General features: G+C 43.2%; 1 protein-coding gene across 2 annotated transcripts in view; it reads left to right on the forward strand.

Moving 5' to 3' along the window:
- ME3 (malic enzyme 3) overlaps positions 1–21,503 on the forward strand; it is a 117,262-nt gene that overhangs the window by 58,988 nt on the left and 36,771 nt on the right. For both annotated transcript variants that reach the window (XM_058019318.1, XM_058019319.1), the window contains exons 2-3: positions 5,097–5,230; positions 6,605–6,754. In XM_058019318.1, the coding sequence (XP_057875301.1) occupies positions 5,097–5,230; positions 6,605–6,754 (284 nt within the window). The remainder of the gene's footprint in view (positions 1–5,096; positions 5,231–6,604; positions 6,755–21,503) is intronic.

The following is a 21,503-nucleotide window of genomic DNA, read 5'->3' on the forward strand; positions in this document are numbered from 1 at the left end:
AAGTCACTGAGAAGAATAAGAGAAATGTAATCCAGTGAAAAAAGTTACTTGCACAAAAGAAAAGAGTTGCTGGTAAAACCTCATTAATAGTAGGGACAACTTACGTTGTAATTGAATTAGAGGACCTCATTAAAGATGGTTCTCCAGGAACTAAAATGAATACAAAGTTGAGTTGCTTAATTACCCTTGTCTTGGAGTTTTTAATAGTGTTCCCAGGCCCTGTGGGAGAGGAAGGATGAACAACATGAAAGGATTAGAAAACCACTATTATATCATTTTGTGACAAAGGCGATGGCTGAGAGTGAGGGATTTTTCATCCAGTAACTGCAAACTCAGAAAGAGGAAAAGGCACTGGGAGAAGAGTGCAGTGTGAGAAGAGTCAACAAAAGGTTTGCCCAGCAGTAATTGCTGAGAAGACACAGAGGGGATTCTTCTTTCCAGGTTTCAGAGGTGTCTTCCCCATACCCCAAAGCATCATAGGTTTGGGTTTTTCCTAAGCTTAAGAGCAAAACACATTTAAATAAAAGGTAATATGAAGCTACAAGACTTAAAAGGAGAAAACAAAGAACTGCCGCTCTGATGTCCCTCCCTCACTCTTTTTTTTGCAAATATTTTCAATACAGCTTTTCCCAGGGTGGAGTTCAGTACCTGTCAGTCCATCCACACCAGGAAGAGAAGCTGGAGTAGCTGAGAAGGAACACTGTGAAGAAGCTTATCAAGTCAGTTGGAGTCAAGGAGGTCACTGTAGGATCTGATCTCTGTAGAAAAGTCTTTCTCCCTGTAGAAAATGGATGTTTTCTGCTGTTGCTCTCTGCTCCCCAGCCCATGTGCAGTCTCAGTGGGGATTAGTTTAGCTTCTGATGCTAACCCCTTATGGAAGGAACTTTTGCTTGCAGATAGTCAAAGTACATCCCTACCATAAAACTGGACAGGTGCAAAACACATTATGGGAGTATATGGAAAATACATTACAGGAAAAAAATCTATACAGAATAAACTTGTTGAGTTCCCTGTTAGGTCTTCCTTAGCCTGGCTGCTAACATACTGGTTGTAAAGGAGAAATAGATTAACTGCACCTGTTCTTGCAGCTTGCAGTGGTGATCCCTGTGTGTCTGTATTTCCCTAGTGTGCCTTTCCAGTACTCTGCTCTAGTCAGACTAGGAAGTTCCCAGTTGCAGGGACTGTTGCCAAAGGGTTGGGGATGTTTACTTGTTTACTCAGCTCAGAGACTGCCAAACCAGCTTTCACTTGCATGGATGAAGGATGTGGTCCCAAAGGTTTCCTGAGAACTGCAGCTGGAGTCCCAGCGTCACAGAGGGCAATGGCCTGGGACAGTATAAACTGCATGAACCCCTTGGACTGGCCATCCAAGAAGTCCCACAGCCTTCCCTGTGCTGTGGCTGTTCGTTGCTCTCTAGAGCACAGGGATATGGATAGATGCAGTAAGCCAAAGCTTTGCTCCAAAAAAAATGCTCAGGAGCTGGGGATTATCTGAGTTACACTGGACTCTGGATGTTCTACATTAGGTAAAGAGTAATTCAGCCCCTGATTAGGCACCCATTACATTAAAAGTAGTTTTCTGATACCATAGGAACTTTCATTTGTGTCTTTATTCCCACTTACCGAAGGCTGATCTATAACGAGTAAATTATAAACACAAGCCTTGCCAGCATTCCCCCTGCTTGTATCCAGCCCTGAGTGAAACAACCCCTTCTCACTGCTATAAAGTGCAGGCAGTGATAAAACTAATCATTATCTGTGAACTGGCTTCACCCTTCAGTTTACAAAGTAAGTGGCTTTTATAGGATTAAACTGCACAGAGGGACCTGCCATGTAACAGTCTTGGTGCTGTCAGCAGTAAGAAAACAGAAGCATTTGAGGTTATTTGCAGCAAGCCTTGTTCAGAACAAAACCCCTCACTTAGCCTCCATGTAGCGTGAAGCATGGTGGGCAGCTGATATTTTTGCCTTTGTTTTTGGTTAGTGACATAGCATCTGCCCTCTCCATGCCAACTCATTTCCAATACATTTAAAATTGAATTGCAGCACCTGGCTTTAGGTCTGCAAGGTTGTGGCCCATCATCTAATCATTAGACCTTTCAAGACCAGAAAAAGAGAGGTACAATATGGCTTTCAGACAGGCTTTAAAAAAAAAAACAATTCTAAAAGCTTTAATCTTAAACATAGCAATACCTCAGTGAATTTGAGCTTTTGATCTGGGGCAGAATGTGTTTCCAGATTCATTTCACGCTGTGCTGTTTCAGTGAATATAACCACCTCACCATGGGGTCCTACTCCTGGGCTTTCACAGAAGCTTCAGAAAGCAACCTTAATGTTAGAGCTGGCAATTTCTGTACCACTCCCACCCCTGCCACGGAGGCACTGGATGATGGACCAGCTCTGTACTGAAAAGTGTTTTGGAGATTTAACTGGTTGTGGAAGCAGCAGGTTCCTCATCACACGTGTCTGCAATTGCTCCAGTATGAAGATGCTTATACTGGTATAGCTCATTCAGATAAATGCAGAGCTGCAGTAAAGGCAGTGAGTTACAGATGTTGTGTGTCGCTATTGCCATGCTTAGCCTGGGACTATTAACAGCACAACTGTGGTTGTGTTTAAACAGCTTGGGCTGTTGGAGAAGTTTGAGCTGCTCCTGGTCTTGTGGAATGGTTGGAGATGTCATTTAGGCAGAGCCCAAGACAGAAAACAAGAAAGGGTTACTGTAGTGGCCATTCAGGCTCTTGTTTCTGTAAGGCATCATGGTACCTTTTTGAATAGAAATGAGCTGAAATGCAGAAAGTTTTTCTTGTGTTGGATGTGTGATCATTTGATGAAATACTAAAACTTCTCACTGTTTTATTGTGTGGAAAATCACTGAAAGGACTTTATTTCCTATTGAAAAATTACCACAAGAAGATTTTGAGTGGTTGGATGCAGAAATGGCTATGATACTGTGTTTCTGCCTTTTCTGAAGAGTAACCACTGCTGGTTTGCTGTGTTTGCTTGCTTCATTTCTGTGCTAGGGTATGAGCAGGGGGCAGGTCTGAACCTCGATTGGCCAATCTTTGATGTGACTTTCTCTAGACAAGCAAGTAGAGTATTTACTGACAAATATTTCTGTCCCTCATTATCTGTCTTCCATGTGCAAAGGTCACAGGAAGTAAATGGTTTGAAATAGTATTCTTTTTTACCCATTCATTGTAGATAAACTTAGACATTCACAGTAGCTGTATTTTCCCTGCTGTGGTCTAATATTGCCAATGTAAAGCCAAATACTGATGCCGAGCTGATGTCCAGTGTTGATCTTAGTCTAGTACTTCAGAAGTCTCCAGCCTGGAGAATGCAGATGATTACAAGTTTTCTGATGAGAACTTATTGCCTCTTTTTTAATTCAGAAATGATGACTCACAAAAACTCAAACTTTATCTTGTGGGAATGTACCAGTTCTGCTATGCAACTCATTTGAGGGAAAGTTGCTGTTGTCCAGGAAGGAAATTTCTGTCAGAAATGTCAGTCATTTCAGCAGAAACAGACATGTCCTGGGTATAACGTTCAACAACGACCATGGAGGGCTCAATGCTGTTTCTGGGCTTGGCAGCAGAATCCTGGCCTCCTGCCTCCCAGGCAACTGCTGACTCCTCATCTGCTGGCTGGAAGAGGAACAGTTTCTCTCTGCTATGCTCTAACAGCAATTTTTGAAAATATTTGACTCTATCTTATTTTAGAGCAGAAAAGTCCTATGAGAATGCTTGTGAGATAAAGATTGTTTTCAGCTATCCTGGAGGCTGAATAACTTTTCTAAGATATATGAAGACTTTTTTTCATTTAATTTGTGCTACTGCACATTTTTCTGATTAAAGGAGTGTCACAGCATGTATGTAAAAAGCATGGATCTGGCAAACAGGAAAATCCGTTTCGGTCCTTCCCTCTGTCCTGGCATGGGTTCCTTGACATTGCTGATAGTTTTACAAACATTTTTGCCAGCATCTGCACCACTTGCAGGTTGTGTGGGAGTGTTGATCTGATGGAGGCAGGAAGGCTCTGCAGAGGGATCTGCACTGGCTAGATTGATGGGCCAAGGCAAATTGTATTAAGTTCAACAAAGTGAAGTGCTGGGTCCTGCAAGGCCGATGGCATCCTGGCCTGGATCAGCACTGGTGTGGCCAGCAGGAGCAGGGCAGGGATTGTCCCCTGTGCTTGACACTGGTGAGGCCTCACCTCCAATCCTGTGTCCAGTTCTGGGCCCCTCACTACCAAAAAGTCACTGAGGGGCTAGAGTGTGTCCAGAGACGGGCAACGGAGCTGGGGAAGGGTCTGGAGCACAAAATTGATGAGGAGCAGCTGAGGAAGCTGGGGATGTTTATCCTGGAGAAAAGGAGGCTTTATAGGGGCCTTGTTGCTCTCTATAACCACCTAAAGGTGGTTGTAGTCAGGTCAGTCTCTTTTCCCTGATAACAAGTGATAAATAGGATGAGAGGAGACAGTGTCAAATTGCACCAAGAAGGTTTTGTATTGGATACTATGAAGGATTTCTTCATGTGAAGTGTCGTCAAGCATTGGAACAGGCTGCCCTGGGAAGTGGTGGAGTCACCATACCTGAAGGTGTTTAAAAAACATGTAGATGTGCTTATGGACATAATTTAGAGGTGGACTTGGCAGTGCTGGGTTAACAGTTGAACTTGATGAAGTTTGAAGTCTTTTCCAACCTAAATGCTTCCATGATTCTACACGTTGTGGGATTTGTAAAGGAGTATGATCACTGTGCTTCCAGGAAGGCCATGGAAACTAGTAGGCATGAGCTAATGAAGTATCATAAAAAGAGTATGAAGTGAAAGAAACACTAAAAATATGTGTAAAAACACTATAGAAATAAACCAAATTCAGATGGCAAAAGAGTGTGAGTCTTTACAGCATTACTGGTGTTGGACAGCAAATCCAGAAGCTGCAGGTCTGGGTGGTCTGGACCCACACTCCCTGTGGGGCAGGACTGCCTCCAGGCCCACAGGGGCTGCATGCTGTTGCTTGCTTTCTTCTTGGACATCCTAGTTGGTAGTGCATATTATGCCACTTGAATGTGCCTCTCTTTTTTCTTCCCAGGGAATGGCTTTTACACTTAAAGAAAGGCTACAGCTGGGAATTCATGGCCTCATTCCTCCTTGCTTCCTGAGCCAAGATGTTCAACTCCTTCGTGTGATAAAAAACTTTGAAAAGCAATCTAATGATCTAGACAAGTATGTCAAAAACATCTTATTTCCTCTCCCTTTCCTCTTTACTTTTCTGTTCTTTAAAGCCTCGAGGAAAACTTGTGGATTCTGCTTCAATGTACATGTTTCCCTCTGAGTCACTTTTTTCCTGCTCTCCATACTCTCCAGCAGCAGAATCTTAGAGTAGTTCAGGTTTAAAGGGACCTTAAAAATTATGTAAGCCCAAACCCCCTGCCATGGGCAGGGACACCTTTCACTTGACCAGGTTGCTCAAACCCTATTCAATCTAGTCTTGAACAGGGCTGGGACGGGGCTGGGACATCCACAGCTTCTCTGGGCAACATGTGCCAGTGCCTCATCATGCTGACACTCAAAAATTTCTTCCTAATATCTAATCTAAACCTACCCTCTTTCAGTCTGAAGCCGTTCCCTCTTGTCCTATCAATACCTGCCCTTGTAAAAAGTCCTTCTCCAGCTTTTATTTGGGCCCTGTTTAGATACTGGAAGTTGCTAGATGCCCCCAGCACTGTCCCTTCTCCAGGCTGAACAGTGCCAACTCTCTCAGCCTGTCTTCATGGGAGAGGTACTCCAGCCCTCTGATTATCTTCATGACTCTCCTCTGGACCTGTTCCAACAGGTCACTGATGTTACTTTTTTCTACCACTCTAGTTTTGGAGAGTTCTGGTGTACTTTGGCTGCAAGAAAGAAGCAGGGCACTGAAGGTAGAGGGAACACATGTAGTTGATGTACCTCTCTGTGTGCTCCCCAATACATTCACTAAAACACTGGATGGAAGAACAGAAAAAAAACCTGACAGTGTGTTAGGAAAAAATAAAATAAAAAAAAAAAAAACAGAAGCAATATTGTATTGGCTAATCTTTCGAGTTTTCATTGTATCCAGTATTGTTCATCAGGGTTACTGATGGAAAATGCTGTTTGATTCCTGCTGTGAGGACAGTAGGGTTTGCACCTCCGTCTCTCTCAGCTGCAAACAGTAGGGTTTGCACCTCACCTCCATTGATCTGAGGACTGAGGCAGTAGGACTCTTATCCTGTAGACCAATTGCACTGGCTTTTCTGTGTCACAAATATCCATGTTAATCTTGAAAATTCTGTATTGATAGCTGTGTGTGATGCCTTTTGATGCAAATTTCAAAATTCTAAGGTTGTGCATGGGTGTGACACCCAGCCCTGCTGAGTCATTGCAAGCTGTCACTGAGGGTGGTGGAGCTGGCCAGGCCCTCTGGGAAATTTTACTCCAAGTACTTGCTCATGATGTGGCACAAAGGAGTGTCAGGGCTTGGGAGAACTGAGTGTATACTGAGTGAGCCAATGACTGCTTGTTGTGAAACTATGAACTACCATAAATACTGATGTGTAACTTGTTTTTATTACTTTAAAGGTACATTATTCTTATGACATTGCAAGACAGAAATGAGAAGCTTTTTTATCGACTGCTGACTTCTGATATCGAGAAATTCATGCCCATAGTTTACACCCCAACAGTTGGCCTGGCTTGTCAGCAGTATGGTTTGGCTTTCAGGAGACCACGGTGAGTGAAGAGACTGCGTTTGCAGTTTTTTCATTTCATGTGAATGTTTCTTTTGTATGGACACCATCTTTATGTGGGTGGCCCAAAACATCTAAAACTCAATCCCTCATCAAAAAGTGAACCAGCCAGCAGCTTCGTGTGTGTACATTTGATGATGAGTTGGGGAGTCGAGAATAGCCCTGACTTCTTCCTATAAACAGTGAACAGAGTGGTTTTGTTCTCAAACAGTGCTGTACAGTCCCCAAACAGCTTGCTGAACTTAGGGCTGCACCCCTCCCCATCTGCTGTCTCAGGAGCACCGAGTGCCCTCTGCAATGCTGTTTGAGTAATTGTTGGGTTTTGGATACATTGTGCTGATTTTGAACTTTTGTATGCACTTCCACAAACTACCCCACTAGAATCATCTTCATAGATGATGCTCTGCATCAGTGCCTCCCTCTCTGCTCACAACAGTCACTGTATAAATTCATGCAACATTAAGCACTCTGTACCATGTTGGAAGACCCCATTCTGCATAATTCTTTTTAATGATTAATGCTTAGATAAATCCCTTGTTAGCTTTTTGAAGTACATTTTAACCTAGCCTGAAAATTCAATGGTATGGTTCAGTTTTCTTTGTAGGTTTTTAAATTTTTTGGTCCTTGAAATGTACCAGTAGTCAGATGAACATTTAAGCTTTTGAAATAGAAATTTGCAAAGTTAAGGAATGGAATAATATCATTTTCAAAGCATTTCACAAGCATGAGGTTTGACTCCAGTTTCAGCTGAGGGTGGTGCTACAGATGGGGCAGCTGAGGCAAGTTCTACTGACTCTAGGTCACGGGGGTCCCTGAGGCACACCTCAAAGAGGTAAGGGCTGTGTAGACAAGATAATTAATAGCATTTTAGGTATAAGATTATCTTGGCAAACATGCTTGCTTCCCTCTTGTGATGAAAATTCCCAATAAAGCCAGTGTATTCCTTCATGTGAACTGCTCCTCATGACTGCTTTTTGGCCCATGTCTGCGCCAGGTAATTGTGTTCTGGGCCTTGATGTGCAACTTGTGGATCTGCTGGGCTGTGGAAAAGTCATTCATCTATCCAAGCCTTGATCTTATCCCCTCCTCCTCCTCAGTGTGTATGAGGAAGCCAGAGAAGGATCTGCATTTTTTATGGGGGGAGGACACTAACTTCTTCTGGGCATGAGTTAAAGGTATCAGAGATAAGACAGCCCAGATTGTGTCTGCAATCTGTGAGAACTGTCAGGCAGAGAAGGGCACACTGCTGGTTCTCAGCTAATCAATATTAATGCAGCAGCTGCTGATTCTCAGGTAATCAATATTCATGCAGCAATTGCTGCTGTACACCCACGTGTCTTTGCCTCCTAGCTGCCTTTACCTTGCAATAAGTTAAAACAATATTTGGGAGCTTTGCTTCCTTTATTTTCCATCCATTGTTATCTTCAGGAAAGCAGGGATGTCTTTCCACATGCTGAACTCTTTCTGCAGTTGTTTCTGTTGGAGAATTCCCCTTCCTGTAGCTCCTGTCTTTCTCATGTTTTAAATCCACATTATTTTACTAATGTGATAGGAATGTCTGTTCTCATATTCCAACAGTTTTGCTGCTAAATTTGGGCTGGGTCTGTTCTGGATTCCAGCCTATGACTTCTTCAGGAAAGAGCAAACGACCATGTCCTTGGTACACTGGATTTCCTGTGGTGGGGAGTTTGTTTCCCTGAAGATAGAGAATTAATTCCAGCCTAGCTTCAGATTTGGATGTAATCAAGTTGTTTTAGTAGACTAATGTTTTTATTGTGAAAATAAAAGAGCTGTTATATCATGTAAAGTGATGAGACTAAAATGGGAAGTGTATATATGTGCTATTTCTTTCAATCTGACTCTTACTGTCTTGGAGGATTTATTTTCTGTCCTGGAGCGTATTATGTACATTAGGAGCTGGCCTGAAAGACACATAGTTCAAGATAGGATGCCAATACTTCTGCTAAAATCTCCATTTTAAAACCCCACATTGTGCTCCAACATGGATACCCACATAGCAAAGCCCACATAGCACAGCTTACTGTGCAGTCTGTCCGTGGCCACAGCAGCAGCAACCTTTGGATGCAGTCAGCTTCTTCCCCATGCTGGGATCTTTCTCAGCCCCATTAGTGCTTGGCTTTATACTAGAAGGTTGAGCCTGGAAGGATCACAGTGCATGTAACTTTCTTACAAAGCAGCTCTTGTACAACAGCATCTAAAAACGGTCCCAAGATGTCCAGCAGGGCTTCTCTCAGAATCCTTCATCAGAGCATGTTTATCTATGTTAACATGCCTGCAGGCTTTGTTTGTCAGATACTGTTGTAATTGCAGGACTCAAGGCCTCTATTCCCTTTCTTAGTCTTTATATACAAACCCTTAAAGGGTAAATCTCTCTAACCTGCACTTTTATGGGGCCAGTGGACAGAGTTCTCCTTCCAGGTCAGGGCTCCAGCATATACTCCCTGCTAGCAGATTTATCTGCTCCAAATGGAATAAGACACCTGGTGTTCCTTTCTTTCAAAAAGCTATCCAGCCAGCAGTGTAAATGAACAGGTTTTCTATATTTAACACTAGAAAAGAGCTGCTAGGAACAAAAATACTTCTAGGCATTCAGCTGTTCTCATGCTTATCTATGATGCCTACACTTTCCCCACTTCTTCTGATGGGCCTGAAGGCATAGCTCCTGATGCCCCAGCAGGTTCTCTGCCTTCCCCAACTCCTACTGCCTTTCTCTTTCCTACTTGCTTTAAATCCTTCAGGTAGGATTTTTTTTTCCATTGACCTCAGACTTCTTCCATTGTGATTAATCCTCAGAGATTTAAAATGACTGAAATAGAGGTGGAGCCATAACATTTATAAAAATTACATTCAGGCACTGTTGCCTAAGAACTATGCAGTTTTTGCTGGAAGGTGTCTATCTTGAATACATTTTTCCTATCTTGTTTTCCAGCCAGCTCCCTGTTGATTTAACAATATTTGTTTATTTAAAGCCATGTAATAAGCATTACAGCCTTCAGGCTAAAGTACAGTTTCATTTTGTATTTTGATTTTTTGAAATAAGAAATATAAATTATTATGTAATTTGTAAGTACAGGTTAAAGTACTAAGCAATAGCACTGCAGTAATGATTAAGAAGCCTGTCACAATCTCTTTTGTATGGTCAAACCATGTTAAATAAGCACAAAAGAAAAGTAACATGTCCAGAGAGAAGTCTTCCTAAGCACAGGTTCTGTCTGCAGCTGTGGACAGTAACAGGAGGAGTGTAGGACTAGATAGGCAAACATGCTCACTTCTTTGGGACCTCTCAGGTTATGCTCCTCCTCATTTTGTGTCTTGTGGTTGCAGTTTTGTTGCAATAATCCATTGTCCTCTTTGACTCGCAAGTTCTGTAAAGGTGGTGAGGGGACCCAGATGTTTGCACATTGTCAAGGCCAAAGGATGCGACTGAAAATAAAGAGTCCCAAGGTAGCAAGACTTGTTCCATATAAGGAATATATCTGTTGCAGTGTAGGATGATCAAGGATGATTCAGACTTAAGGGAGATTTCTTGCAGAGTTGTACAGCTTCAGCTCCTATGTCTGCACATGTGCAGCTTTGCAGACTGTCTCCTGCAATCCAGCCCTGGCATCCTTCACTCCTCCCTCCCATCACTCCAGTGCCTCTACAGATGTCCATGCTGCTGTGTAATGATGTTTCAGGGATAAATCTGGGCAGATCCAAGTCCTTTTTGGGCCAGGCTGGCAGTAATCCAAACAGCCAATTCACTTCCACCTGGACAGGAGCTGTGCTGCTGTGCTGAAGCCGAAGCAAGCTGCTCAAGGAGTGGGGAGAGCAGGTTTGCTTACATTCAGCAGCAGTGATAACAAAACTGGCCTCAAGCAAATGACAGGCTATCCTAGGGTATCCAAGGAAGACGTGCCTTGAAGTGTTTGCTTTTCAAAGTTCAGGAACCCCTCATACACATCAGAAGTTTGCTAGAAGGAAACAATGAAATATAACAGAGCAGGGCTTGCAACTTTGAGACACTAAATGAAGGAAGGAAGGAGGAATCTTGGTTCTTTGATCCTGCTAACAGACAGAGTCACCATTTCCTTAGAAAATGCTTCTACCACCCCTATAAGCTTTCAGACTGTGCTTGAGAGTCGTTTTTGCTTTAGAGTAAGCATACAAAGCCTCTACAAAAAAATGTGCATAGTAGTATTTCGATTTTTTTGCTCTTTTAACATGCACTTAATGAGTACTGTGGGGGTCCTTATGGAGCACAGGACTGAACATGTGCAATGCTATTTAAAAGGTATGTTTTAAGCCTGAGGATCTTTTTTTAATTGTGACAGTACCTTTGAAAGTATCGTTTTAGTATCTTCACAAAAAGATAGTTAAGAGGAAGTTTAGGGCATGGAATTAGAGGTTTATTTCTTCTGTGATGGTGAGGGGTAGTTTATTACAGTGGCATGAGACCACAGTCTCTCAAGACAGTAGTTAATTCATAAACACAGTGGTATTTGAAAGTAAAAAGTTGTCAACTGCTCCTCAAAAGCTTTTGGCATCCCCTGAGAGTAGGACTGGAAAAGGTGATTGTATTACCATTGGAGAATGGCTATGGGGACAGAAAAAACTTGCCTAAGTTCACTTTTTTTTCCTATAAACATAAATATCCTTGAGAACTGCTTGCAGAACAATGCAAAACATGTTGGGATTAAGCTGAACCTGGAGAAAGCTAACAGGATGCAGATGGTGTGAAAATTAGGTCTGACAGAATAATGATCTGTGTGTCTGATGAAAAATGAGTAAATGAAACATCAGTCAATCTACAGAATTGTCTTGTCAGCAGGTCTGGCTCTGATCAGTGACTATTTTTTGTGGTGTTGTGCTGTCTGAGCAGCAGACGGGAAAGGAGGGAAAGAGAGAAAGTTACCTGTCATTTTTGGACACTTTAAGACCAAGTCAAATGGAATTAGAACATAAGTGGTAATCCCACAGACACGTCCCTAACCACAGAATTGTCTCCATTCCCTCTTCTATAAAACATTGGAGACCAGAAGTGAGTGGGAAAACTGGGGTTTGGATTATTGTCCTGAAAGTTTGTTTTGTAACCCCTTTAGACAATCTCTACTTCTTGTAAAACCACCAGTCATCATAACTTCTCTTGTTGCCCCCAGCCTGGTTCAGCCTTCTTGCAGAGGCAGCTGAAGTCAGTGCATGAGAAGGGGAATGTGTTTAACAGTGTGTTTGGGTAACATTGCCACAGCCAGCCAAAGACTGGTCTTGTGACTGACTGAAGGGGAGAGAGTGAATGTGGAAACCCTCACAGAGACCGTGAGTAGCCAGGAAGGCCTGAAGAGGCTGTCAGGGCACATGGGTGGGAGACAGTCATTGGTAAGGGACAAGATTATTGAATGAGGCAGTGAAGGCCATGTTGGGAATAGGTGAGGAGAAAGTAGTTCATGCAGAGGGAGCCCAAAGCTGCTGAAAATGGCTCAGCCTGTTTGGAACTTCTGAGAGCTGGCAAAGTAATTCAAAGGTTCCCACTGCTCTCTCTCCCCCACTTTCTTCAGGCAAGCCTTTTCAGTGTGCTGTACCCCATCCTTGTCCCTTCTCTGTTCCCACTTCACTGAAGTGTTTTTCAAAATGTGGAGACAAGCACAGATTGGTGTGTGGGCATACAGAGAGAAGAGCTGTTGTATTGGTCCTGCTCTGAAGTTCCATGCAGGCTGGGGAATGGGATGGACATTCTTGGTGTTGTGAGGCTGTAACACGGTTCCTACATTGCAATGAGTGAAAAAGGGAGTGAAAAAGGACTTAGCTCCATCTTTTCATTAGAAAAACAGTCAGTGCTCCTTGTTCCATGTCTCCAGTCTTCTCTCTTTCTCTCTCTCTCTTTTCCTCACATTTCTTAAGAAAAATGTGTATGCACTGGCTCTAACAACCATGATAAACTTTCATGGGCATGAGGAAAACGTCACGCCTACAGAAGTTAACAGCAAATCTCACGTTAATTTATGAAGGTCAGGCTTTCCGCTCCTGTCAGAGGTGATTTAGGTCTAAGTCTGTTGAAATTCCCTAAATTACCAGGAGAAGCTCAAAGGAAGAGGTGGAGTTGTCCAAAAGAAAGAGGCTGACCTGGTGAAGGAAATACAAGAGAATGTGTTCTCCTTTGATCTGGCATAAATCTGTGCTGCTGCCACAAGAAACAACCCCACCTCAAACAAAAAATGCCAAAGACAGGGAGGAGGGAGAAGAATTATGTAGAATAATGAATACCAGGATGTAAATTTGAGGGGAAATGGTGCTGACTGTCCTTTAAACCTTGCACAGCAGTATCCATTGGGCTGTGGAACAGGCATGGATTGTGCTCAGAAGGCCAACCGTGTCCTGGGCTGCATCAAAAGCAGAGTGGCCAGCAGGGCAAGAGAGGTGATTCTCCCCTCTATCTGCTCTGGTGAGACCCACCTGGGATGCTGTGTCCAGCCCTGGGGCCCCCAACATAAGAAGGACATGGACCAGTTGTAGAGAGTCCAGAGAGGCCACAAAGACTCTCAGATGGCTGGAGATGCTCTCCTGTGAAGACAGGCTGAGAGAGCTGGGCTTGTTCAGCCTGGAGAAGGGAAGGACACCTTACAGCACCTGCGGTTCCAGGAAAGCTGGAGAGGGGCTTGCATGAGGGCATGTAGTAATAGGATAAGGGGCAGTGGTTTTAAACTGAAAGAAGGTAGGGTTAGGTCAGATACATGAAGTTTTTGACTGTGAGGGTGATGAGGCACTGGCATAGGTTGCCCAGAGAAGCTGTGGATGCCCTGTCTCTGAAAGTGTTCAAGGCCAGACTGGATGGGGCTCTGAGCACCCTGGTGTAGGAAAAGATGTCCCTGCCCACGGCAAGAGGTTTGCCATGATTAGATGGTTTGCCATGGTTAGATTATCTCTAAGGTCCCCTTCAGACCAAACAGTTCCAAGAGCCTAAGATTCTATGACCTGATTATGGAAGAATTAATATAAAAGCTGCCGTTACTTTCTGTATTTGCTGCAATTTATGGCAAAAGTTAGATTTTTTTTTATTAGATGGATTCACTAAAAGCAATTATATTTCATTTATCTGGAAGCTAATTTCTCTAATATTGTCAAAATAATCTTTCTGTTCTTTGTCAAACTTTGTTCTAATTCTGTAATCATTCTTGGGACTCCCTGCAGTGTATTTTAAAAGGGAAGGTGTGGGTCCTGGAAGAATTTGCACAGCGCAGGAAGGAAATATAATCAGGGTAGGACTTAATTTAACTTCCCAGGGGTTTTCGGTCCCACCTTAACCTCTGCACTATCAAGTAAAACAGAATACATTGTGTGCTTAGCAGTGAAACAGATAAGGGCTCCTTGGTCAAAATCAACTGAGCAACAGCACTGATTGACCATCTCAGCCTGTTTCTCTTTGTAATCCTATAATCTTCCAGTTATACTGAGATACTTCCAGGATCCAGCACACAGTCAGGTGTAGGACAGAAACTCCAAAAAGGCAGAGGAAAATCAGGGCCAAGTCAAATTTTCGTACACTTGAAATTGTTTTTGAACAAAGAATATCAAACCCCATGAGCATGATGACCTTAAATGCAGCAAAGGTTACTGAATTTGGGAAATGCCCACTCTTGCTGGTTGGTGGAATCCCTGGATGGTGGAAACTTACGTCTACCTTCAATGCCTGGTCTTTACCAAACTGCATCTGTAAATTTATTTGTGGGTGACAGAAGGCAGTCTGGTCTTTCCCTCTCCCTCCTGCACATGAGCAAGAAGGGGCATCTGGGATTAGCCAGAGTCAGACCCCATACTGCAGACCTGCTTGGCTCTTACCCCGTCCTTGGCTCCAGCAGCCTGACCCTCACACACACAGACCTCCTCGGAGGCCCTCCTAAACAGTATTGTAACACCACTGCTGGAAAAGACACTGGGAAATTTGGGGTTGTCAAGTTTTAATTTTAAAACAAGGAGGATTTAATCCCCAAATTATGCTATGACTTGGCTGTTCTCTGGTTCAACCAGAGTATCCAGTATTGAGAATACAGTAGGGAAAAGCAGCTCATGACAAGCCAAGGGCAACATGGGTCTGCTTGCCTCGTGCCTTAATCCTAGAATGTGGACAGCAGAGATCCGCTGGGGACCTGCTTCCAACCCTCTTGCCTTTTCACATTGCTGCATAATGACCAATAACAACAAGTACTGAGCTGGTCTTTCTCCATCAGCTTCCCCCTAGGAATGGATATTCATTCTTTAGGCTGATGCCTGACTAGCAGAACTGATAAATCCGGGATTCCTCCTGGTTTCTGTCCACTGTCCCCATTTCATATCTGTGAAACCTTCTGTTCCTTTCCACATCCCCTTCATCCTTTTTTCACATCCACCTGTGCTTCACCATAGCCCCCCACAGCAGCTTGTGCTCCTCCCATTCCCTCACCTCTTCCTTAGGGAGCAGTGAGCACAGCTTTCAGTGCTCTGTTTGCTGTCCCCTCTGATTTCCTATCTGTACCTTTTTGATCCTGCCCCATAACCGTTCTGGTTTTTCATTTGGTTCCCTCTAGTCACCTTTTTCCTCCTTTTCTCTGCCTTCTGTTTATTCCTGCAGCCCAGGAGAGCTCTAAGGCTTTGTTAGCAAGGGCTGAGTAGGTACTAAAGTAGGTACTAGGTGGGAAGCAGCACATGTTGTGTGCAGCTGCAAATTGTGTTTTTGGGCAGCTGTCAGGAAAATTGTCATTGTAAGGTCTATGTTCCCCTCCCCAGAGTGGTGAGGGCATGAACCCCTTTATCTTTTCTCTTTATCTCAACAGTAATTTTCATAAAAGGGTATGGGAACAAACATCTTGGAGACCTTTGCCTTTCTGATAAATTTGTTGAAATGGGCTAACAGGTATGAGAGGACACAGGATAATTGCCTGTTTCCTGGGAAAAAAGGCCCTGCTAAAAATAGTGGTGGGCGTTAATAATTTGGCAGATAGGAGATGGATCCAAAAGCTTTGCTTTAGGCTGTGGTCTGGACCTTCCTGCTGTGGCAGGGAGTGGACTGTGCCAGAGCATGGGGAGAGCTACAGCTTGCACTCATATGTGCTCACTTTAATCTCCCTGTGCCCGATCTTTGACAGTTTTCTACAGCTTAGCAGCTCTCAATCTCTTGGGATCATGGAGATTTCCCAGTGTGGATAGTGAATCTTTCATTGTTGCACCTTGAAGCCTGCATCTTCTGGCTTCCACACTGAATTTTGGGTTTCCTACCTAAAATATATGGTGATAACAGCAAGGACATTTATAGTAGTAATGAAATTATTCATGTTGCAGATCATTTGAAATGAAATCTCTTACTGTCTTTAAATTATAGATTTATTGCCTTGTAAGTCTCTGTATAGATTTCACTAATAGTTGATTGTGCTTGGTTTCTATTATTTTTTCATTATTACCACAGGGTACTGGTCAGCAGCCTACAATTTACAAAGAAAATTACCTAAAACAATGAAAATTTCCTGGCCTTTATAAAAAAATCTGAAAAAAAAAATAGCTGATGAATCATCACAGAGATTTTGTCCGATCTGATAATTAATTGTACTGTATTTAGACAAATCAGTGCATGCTAGCACAAAGTTTCTCTCCAAAGTCTGTAGCCCACAGGCATTTGTAATCTTAAGCTCCCTAAAACAGCCAAGCAATTTCAAAGTTTATTTTGTTGTTCTGAAGCCTTTTGTCCTGTTCTGGCAGAGACCAGAATAAAAAAAAAGTCAACAGTGGGGGTGCAGTTGGTGGAAATGTCCCTAAAGGCTCATATTGCTCAACCTGTAAATTTTGTAGATGAGTTTTGAAAGTGAAAATAAACCAAATGTAGACCCTTCCTGTAACCACATTTTATTTCATCTCTAACACAGACTGGCCTTAAATCCAGAGTGGCTCCTGCAGCCTGTTCCTCTGGCAAAGTAGTGAGAGCTTTCTGTGGTTAGTATGCAACAAAAGCCAAGTCCATCAGCTGATCCCTCCCTTGCATGTGTCCCTTTTGCAGCCTTGGGCAGCCAAAACACCCACCAGTCAGCTGGGCTTGGGGCATCATTCAGCCAGACTGCAGAGAGCACAGAGCGGCGTGCAGTGGCTGTCAGCAGCCCTCCACCCTGACAAGCCAACTTGGTTTTTCATTTCTTCACTGTGAAAATAATTTTGACATGTGCATTTCAGTGTTGCTCTGAGACAGTCTTGCTCCGGGTTTTGAGAGCATCGTGCCTTTGTGTAAGGAATGGCTGTGATCACTGCAGAAGGTCAGCTTGTGCCATGCCTGTCAGAGCTGTGTTCTGTCCAACCTTATAGCTCACTGTAGGTTTCTGGCTGCTGTCTCACAACTTTCTCATGACTGTCCAACGGCAGCCTGGTGCAGGCTGGGATGCTGGCAAAGATCTGACTCATCTCTTTTGTTTGTAGCTTTTTTAAGTAATGATTTCCCATGCACTTCCTATGTCTTCTAAGGGAAAACCGGGCCAAATTAAGTTAAAACACTCAAGGACTTTTATGTGAGTAGAATTTCATCACCCTCAGGTTGTAAGTGGAGATGCTTAACCTTTATTAGTATTCCAAGAATGAGCCATTCCTATCCAGATAGAAGCACTTGCTCATGATGCCTGCTTGTCTGATATAAGTATTGGGAATATGTGCATTTTCTTAACATTAACTTACACGGTAGTTTTTATCATCTCCTCACTTGTGGAGCAAGTTCCCCTCATAGCAACCAGACTAGAAGGTCATAAATGCAAAGAAAATCAAACAAAGCTTGAGTTTTGCTGCCTTTAGTCTTGCAATTCACTGAACGGCAATGGCAGCATACACACAGGGAGCCAGACTCCTTGGAAGGACCCTCCCTTGGCTGGCTGAGAAGTATCTAGAGAATTAGGGACCTTAGCTACCATTTTAATCCAGTTCCCTTCCTCAGTTCCTCTTCTCAGGAACAAGGAGTTACATAAGGCAAAGCCTGGTAGCCCATTAAAGAAGACACCTCTTTTGTGAATAAACAAGGCTGATGGCCTGATCTCTGTGCAGAAAGCATGTGGAATTTGCAAACCCTGAGCAAGCCTGACCATTGCAGTGTCAATAAATATTGGATCACACTGTGCAAATACTGAGTATCTTATTCTTCAGAGAGAGATCCTTTGGAGGAGTGAGCAAGGAGAAGAAGGATGAAGCTGCAATAGTTGAGTGGGAGGGGTTTTGTTTTTCAAGTCCTGTCAACTTAGGAGCTTTTGACATCCTTCTGGTGGTTTCTCTTTTCCTCCACAGATCATAAATATGCAAGCATCTTTAGTCTCAGCCTGTAAGGGAAGTTCAGGTGAATCAAAGAGTGATGCCCTTTTGCTTCATGCTAGTATAGACATCAGTGATCAGTGCCATCATTTGTTCTGCTCTTCTGTGGCTTTTTACCAGTGAATACTGGTGGATATAATTGCTGAGTAACATATATGTTACTCATATATGGTAAGTGTAAAGAGGCCATTAATTTTATAGATGTAAACAGATAACTGAAGTCATAGGAATGCTGCCCAAACCCACAGCACAGGACAAGATTGGAAGAAGAGCACAGCAATGGCCAAAGAGATTTTACATGGAGCTTGATGAAGCAAAGGCATTGATTGCATTTGATTGCAGTGGATTTCTGTTTGATTTCACGTCAGAGGCAGCAGTGGGGCAAGACTACACCAGGAGGGTTGCCAGCATAGCCACAGGAGCATTGGTAATTGCCAAGGAAAAGCCATTAGGAAAGGGAGAGAGACTTCTGGGTAGGAGGGAAGTGAGGAGAGATTTAGAGCTGTGAGGATGGATTGCATAATGTTTTTCACTCCCCTCTGTGCTTGGGGAGTGAACATTCTCTGTAAACAAACAATAGCGCTTTAGAGATAGCACTGCTGGCTCCACTGCTGTTTCTAATGGGAAATAGCTCCCAAGTCAGCATTGCTAACCAGGACTGTCAGAAAGGGGAACACTGCTTAGCCTTTTTGATGAAGTAACTTCTTACTGAATGAAAGGATTAATGGATATTTCTTTTTTTCTGATATCTGAGACCTGTTAAAACTAATTCCTTCCCAAATGTCTAAAAGAATCATAGAACCATGGAATGGTTTGGGTTAAAAGGGGCCTTATTGATTACCTAGTTTCAACCTCCCTGCCATGGGCAGGGACACCTTCCACTAGGTCAGATTGCTCAAAGCTCCATCCAGCCTGGCCTTGAACACTTCTAGGGATGGCAAGTCCCCAAACTCTCCGGGCAACATGTTGTAGTGCCTCTCTATCCTCACAGTAAACAATTTCTTTCTAATAGCTAATCTAAACCTGCTCTGTTCCAGTTTGAAAGAGGTATTATCTCTTGTCCTATCACTACAAGTCCTTGTAAAAAATATAAATGTTATTCCAAAAAGCCATCTAATATCTAGTACTAAGTGGTACTAATATCTAGTACCACTTCCTCTAGGTATCAAATGTGCCATGATTTCTTTGTCTCTGAATTTTTCTATAATGTGCCTTGTAGTTAAGGGATTGTTGCCATTGTGGGACTTCCAGAATGCCTTCAGAATGGCCAAGATCCAACCAGTACTGGGGCTTAGAGCAGGATTCTTCTTATGGTTCACATGGTACATTGTGTGTCTTTGGAAGTCCCAGAGTACTGTCATGAACTCAGGCAGGATAAAACCAGAAAAGAAAAGATAATGGCCCTGGCTTAGGGATGAAAAAAGGCCTTGTAGGTGAATGTACTCAAGGCTTTTGATGGATTCTGCAGTGACCTGCAGTTTTTTAGATCCTGCAGTCCAGTTCAGACAGTTTGACTGGACTTGCTGACATCCAGACAGAAATACTGCCTCGGTGACAAATTAAGAAGCTGTAACCCTCCTTGAAGTTTCCCGGACTCTTACAGATGTGCTCAGTGGCACAATAAAATCTAGTCTGACTTCCACCTTAACCAAAGGCAGCTGTAGTGAAACCTGTGATGTTAAAGGACTGAATATGAGACTGCAGCTCTGAAACCCTAATGAACGCAGGCTGAAGCACTCCCTGCTTTTAATTACCCCCACGGAGCTAACAGCTCTCTGAAGGTTACTATTTAACCAGAAGTAATGGTACAGCATCTGCATTCCGGATTGAAATTGCTGAGGTAGTTAATTTTTACTAAACTCTAGTTCTTGTAATTTTGTCCCCATGCATGACTAAGCCCATGTAGAATGGCAGGTTCCTGGGCACAGGTGAGTTTTCTGGTCTGGAAAAACATTGTATCTCTGCCCCACAGAATGCCTGTGTTACGTGACTTGATCAAAATTACTTACATTTTTAGCTTTACATTTTAATTGAATCCTTGTTATTGAGTGCCAAGGAGATTAAAGGAAAACTGCTTCATTTCTTGTTTCTCTGAAGCAATTTATCAACTGTAATCCCAAGTGAGTTTGAGCAGACATGATGATAAAGGCAGAATAAAGATGTTAAAGGTTGCTGAGATTTCATTTCTCCTTTAGAAGGCTTAGGCTGCATCTTTTCCACAGAAAAATTAAGTTAATTCATTTTGTTGCCCCTTGGATGTTTCTTACTTACTGGTCCACATAGGCTATTCTGTTCCTCTAGTATTCAGAGCTCTACCTTGCTGTTCTTAAAGGCACAAATAAGCTTTTGCTCCTGTTACCTCTCCTATAATCATGGAACCATAGAATGGTTTGGGTTGGAAATGATGAGAGATCATGTAGAGCACCCCCTTGCCATGGACAGGGACACATTCCACTAGACCAGCTTGCTTGAGGCTATCCAACCTGGCCCTGAATACCTCCAGGGAAGGTGTGTCCACAGTTTCTCTGGGCAACCTGTTCAAGTGCCTCACCACCCTCATAGTAAAGTGTTTCTGTGTCCATGGGACAAACCTGGCTGCTACTCCTCCTTGTTCACTCATCAGCAAAGCTTTTGCCGAGTTTGGTTTTGTGGAGCTTGTCTGTTCCTTCTGCCTGTCTTGCAGAAGGGATTTTTGGACAGATAAACCCTCTGCCAGTTTGGAGCATGTTTATTTAACGAATTGGCCGGCTCATCTCTGTGGGTAAGGTGCTGTCAGGAGGGAGAGCACAACTCTCCTGGGGGTCATACAAAATGAGCACATACCTGTGACCCCGGACTCTGAAGTCTGATGTGTCTGTTTCCCTTTGCGTCTCAAAAATAGCATAAATTTGCTCAACTGCCTGTCAGAATTGGTCATTGCATATTCCATCTGCAAAGGGATTTCCAACTCACTACTACCAGGATCCCCTTCTGAATGCTTGAACACCTAATGGGAGGCCACAGAGCCTCAACCAGATTCAGGGACTTGCTTCAGCTGGTGCCTAAAGGCATTGGAAATGTAGGTGTTTTATTGAACCTGGGCCCTTGGCTCTCAGATTCAGCATTAGTAAAATACGAGGCTTGCTTAGATACATGCCCACTTCCTGATGTGTCACTGAGAGAGGTCACTTTCCCCACTTTTCCCCATGGATCCTCATTTCTGCTCCTCCTGATGGTTTCCCTTGCAGAGCTGGTAGTGCCATTAGGGTGTTAGTCTAAAATGAACCATGTGATTTTGCCTGAAGTAAAGTAAGGAGCAATTAGCATTGAATACATAATATTAAGGAAGGAAACACAAATTCTGGATGGCTGTCTCTCCGTGCTTAGTTCTCAGTCACCAACCAGGCTATCTAAGCCAAGGCAATCTGATGGCAGCTGTGAGAGTCCTACTC

Source organism: Melospiza georgiana, chromosome 2 (assembly GCF_028018845.1).
Source record: "Melospiza georgiana isolate bMelGeo1 chromosome 2, bMelGeo1.pri, whole genome shotgun sequence".
NCBI lineage: Eukaryota > Metazoa > Chordata > Aves > Passeriformes > Passerellidae > Melospiza > Melospiza georgiana.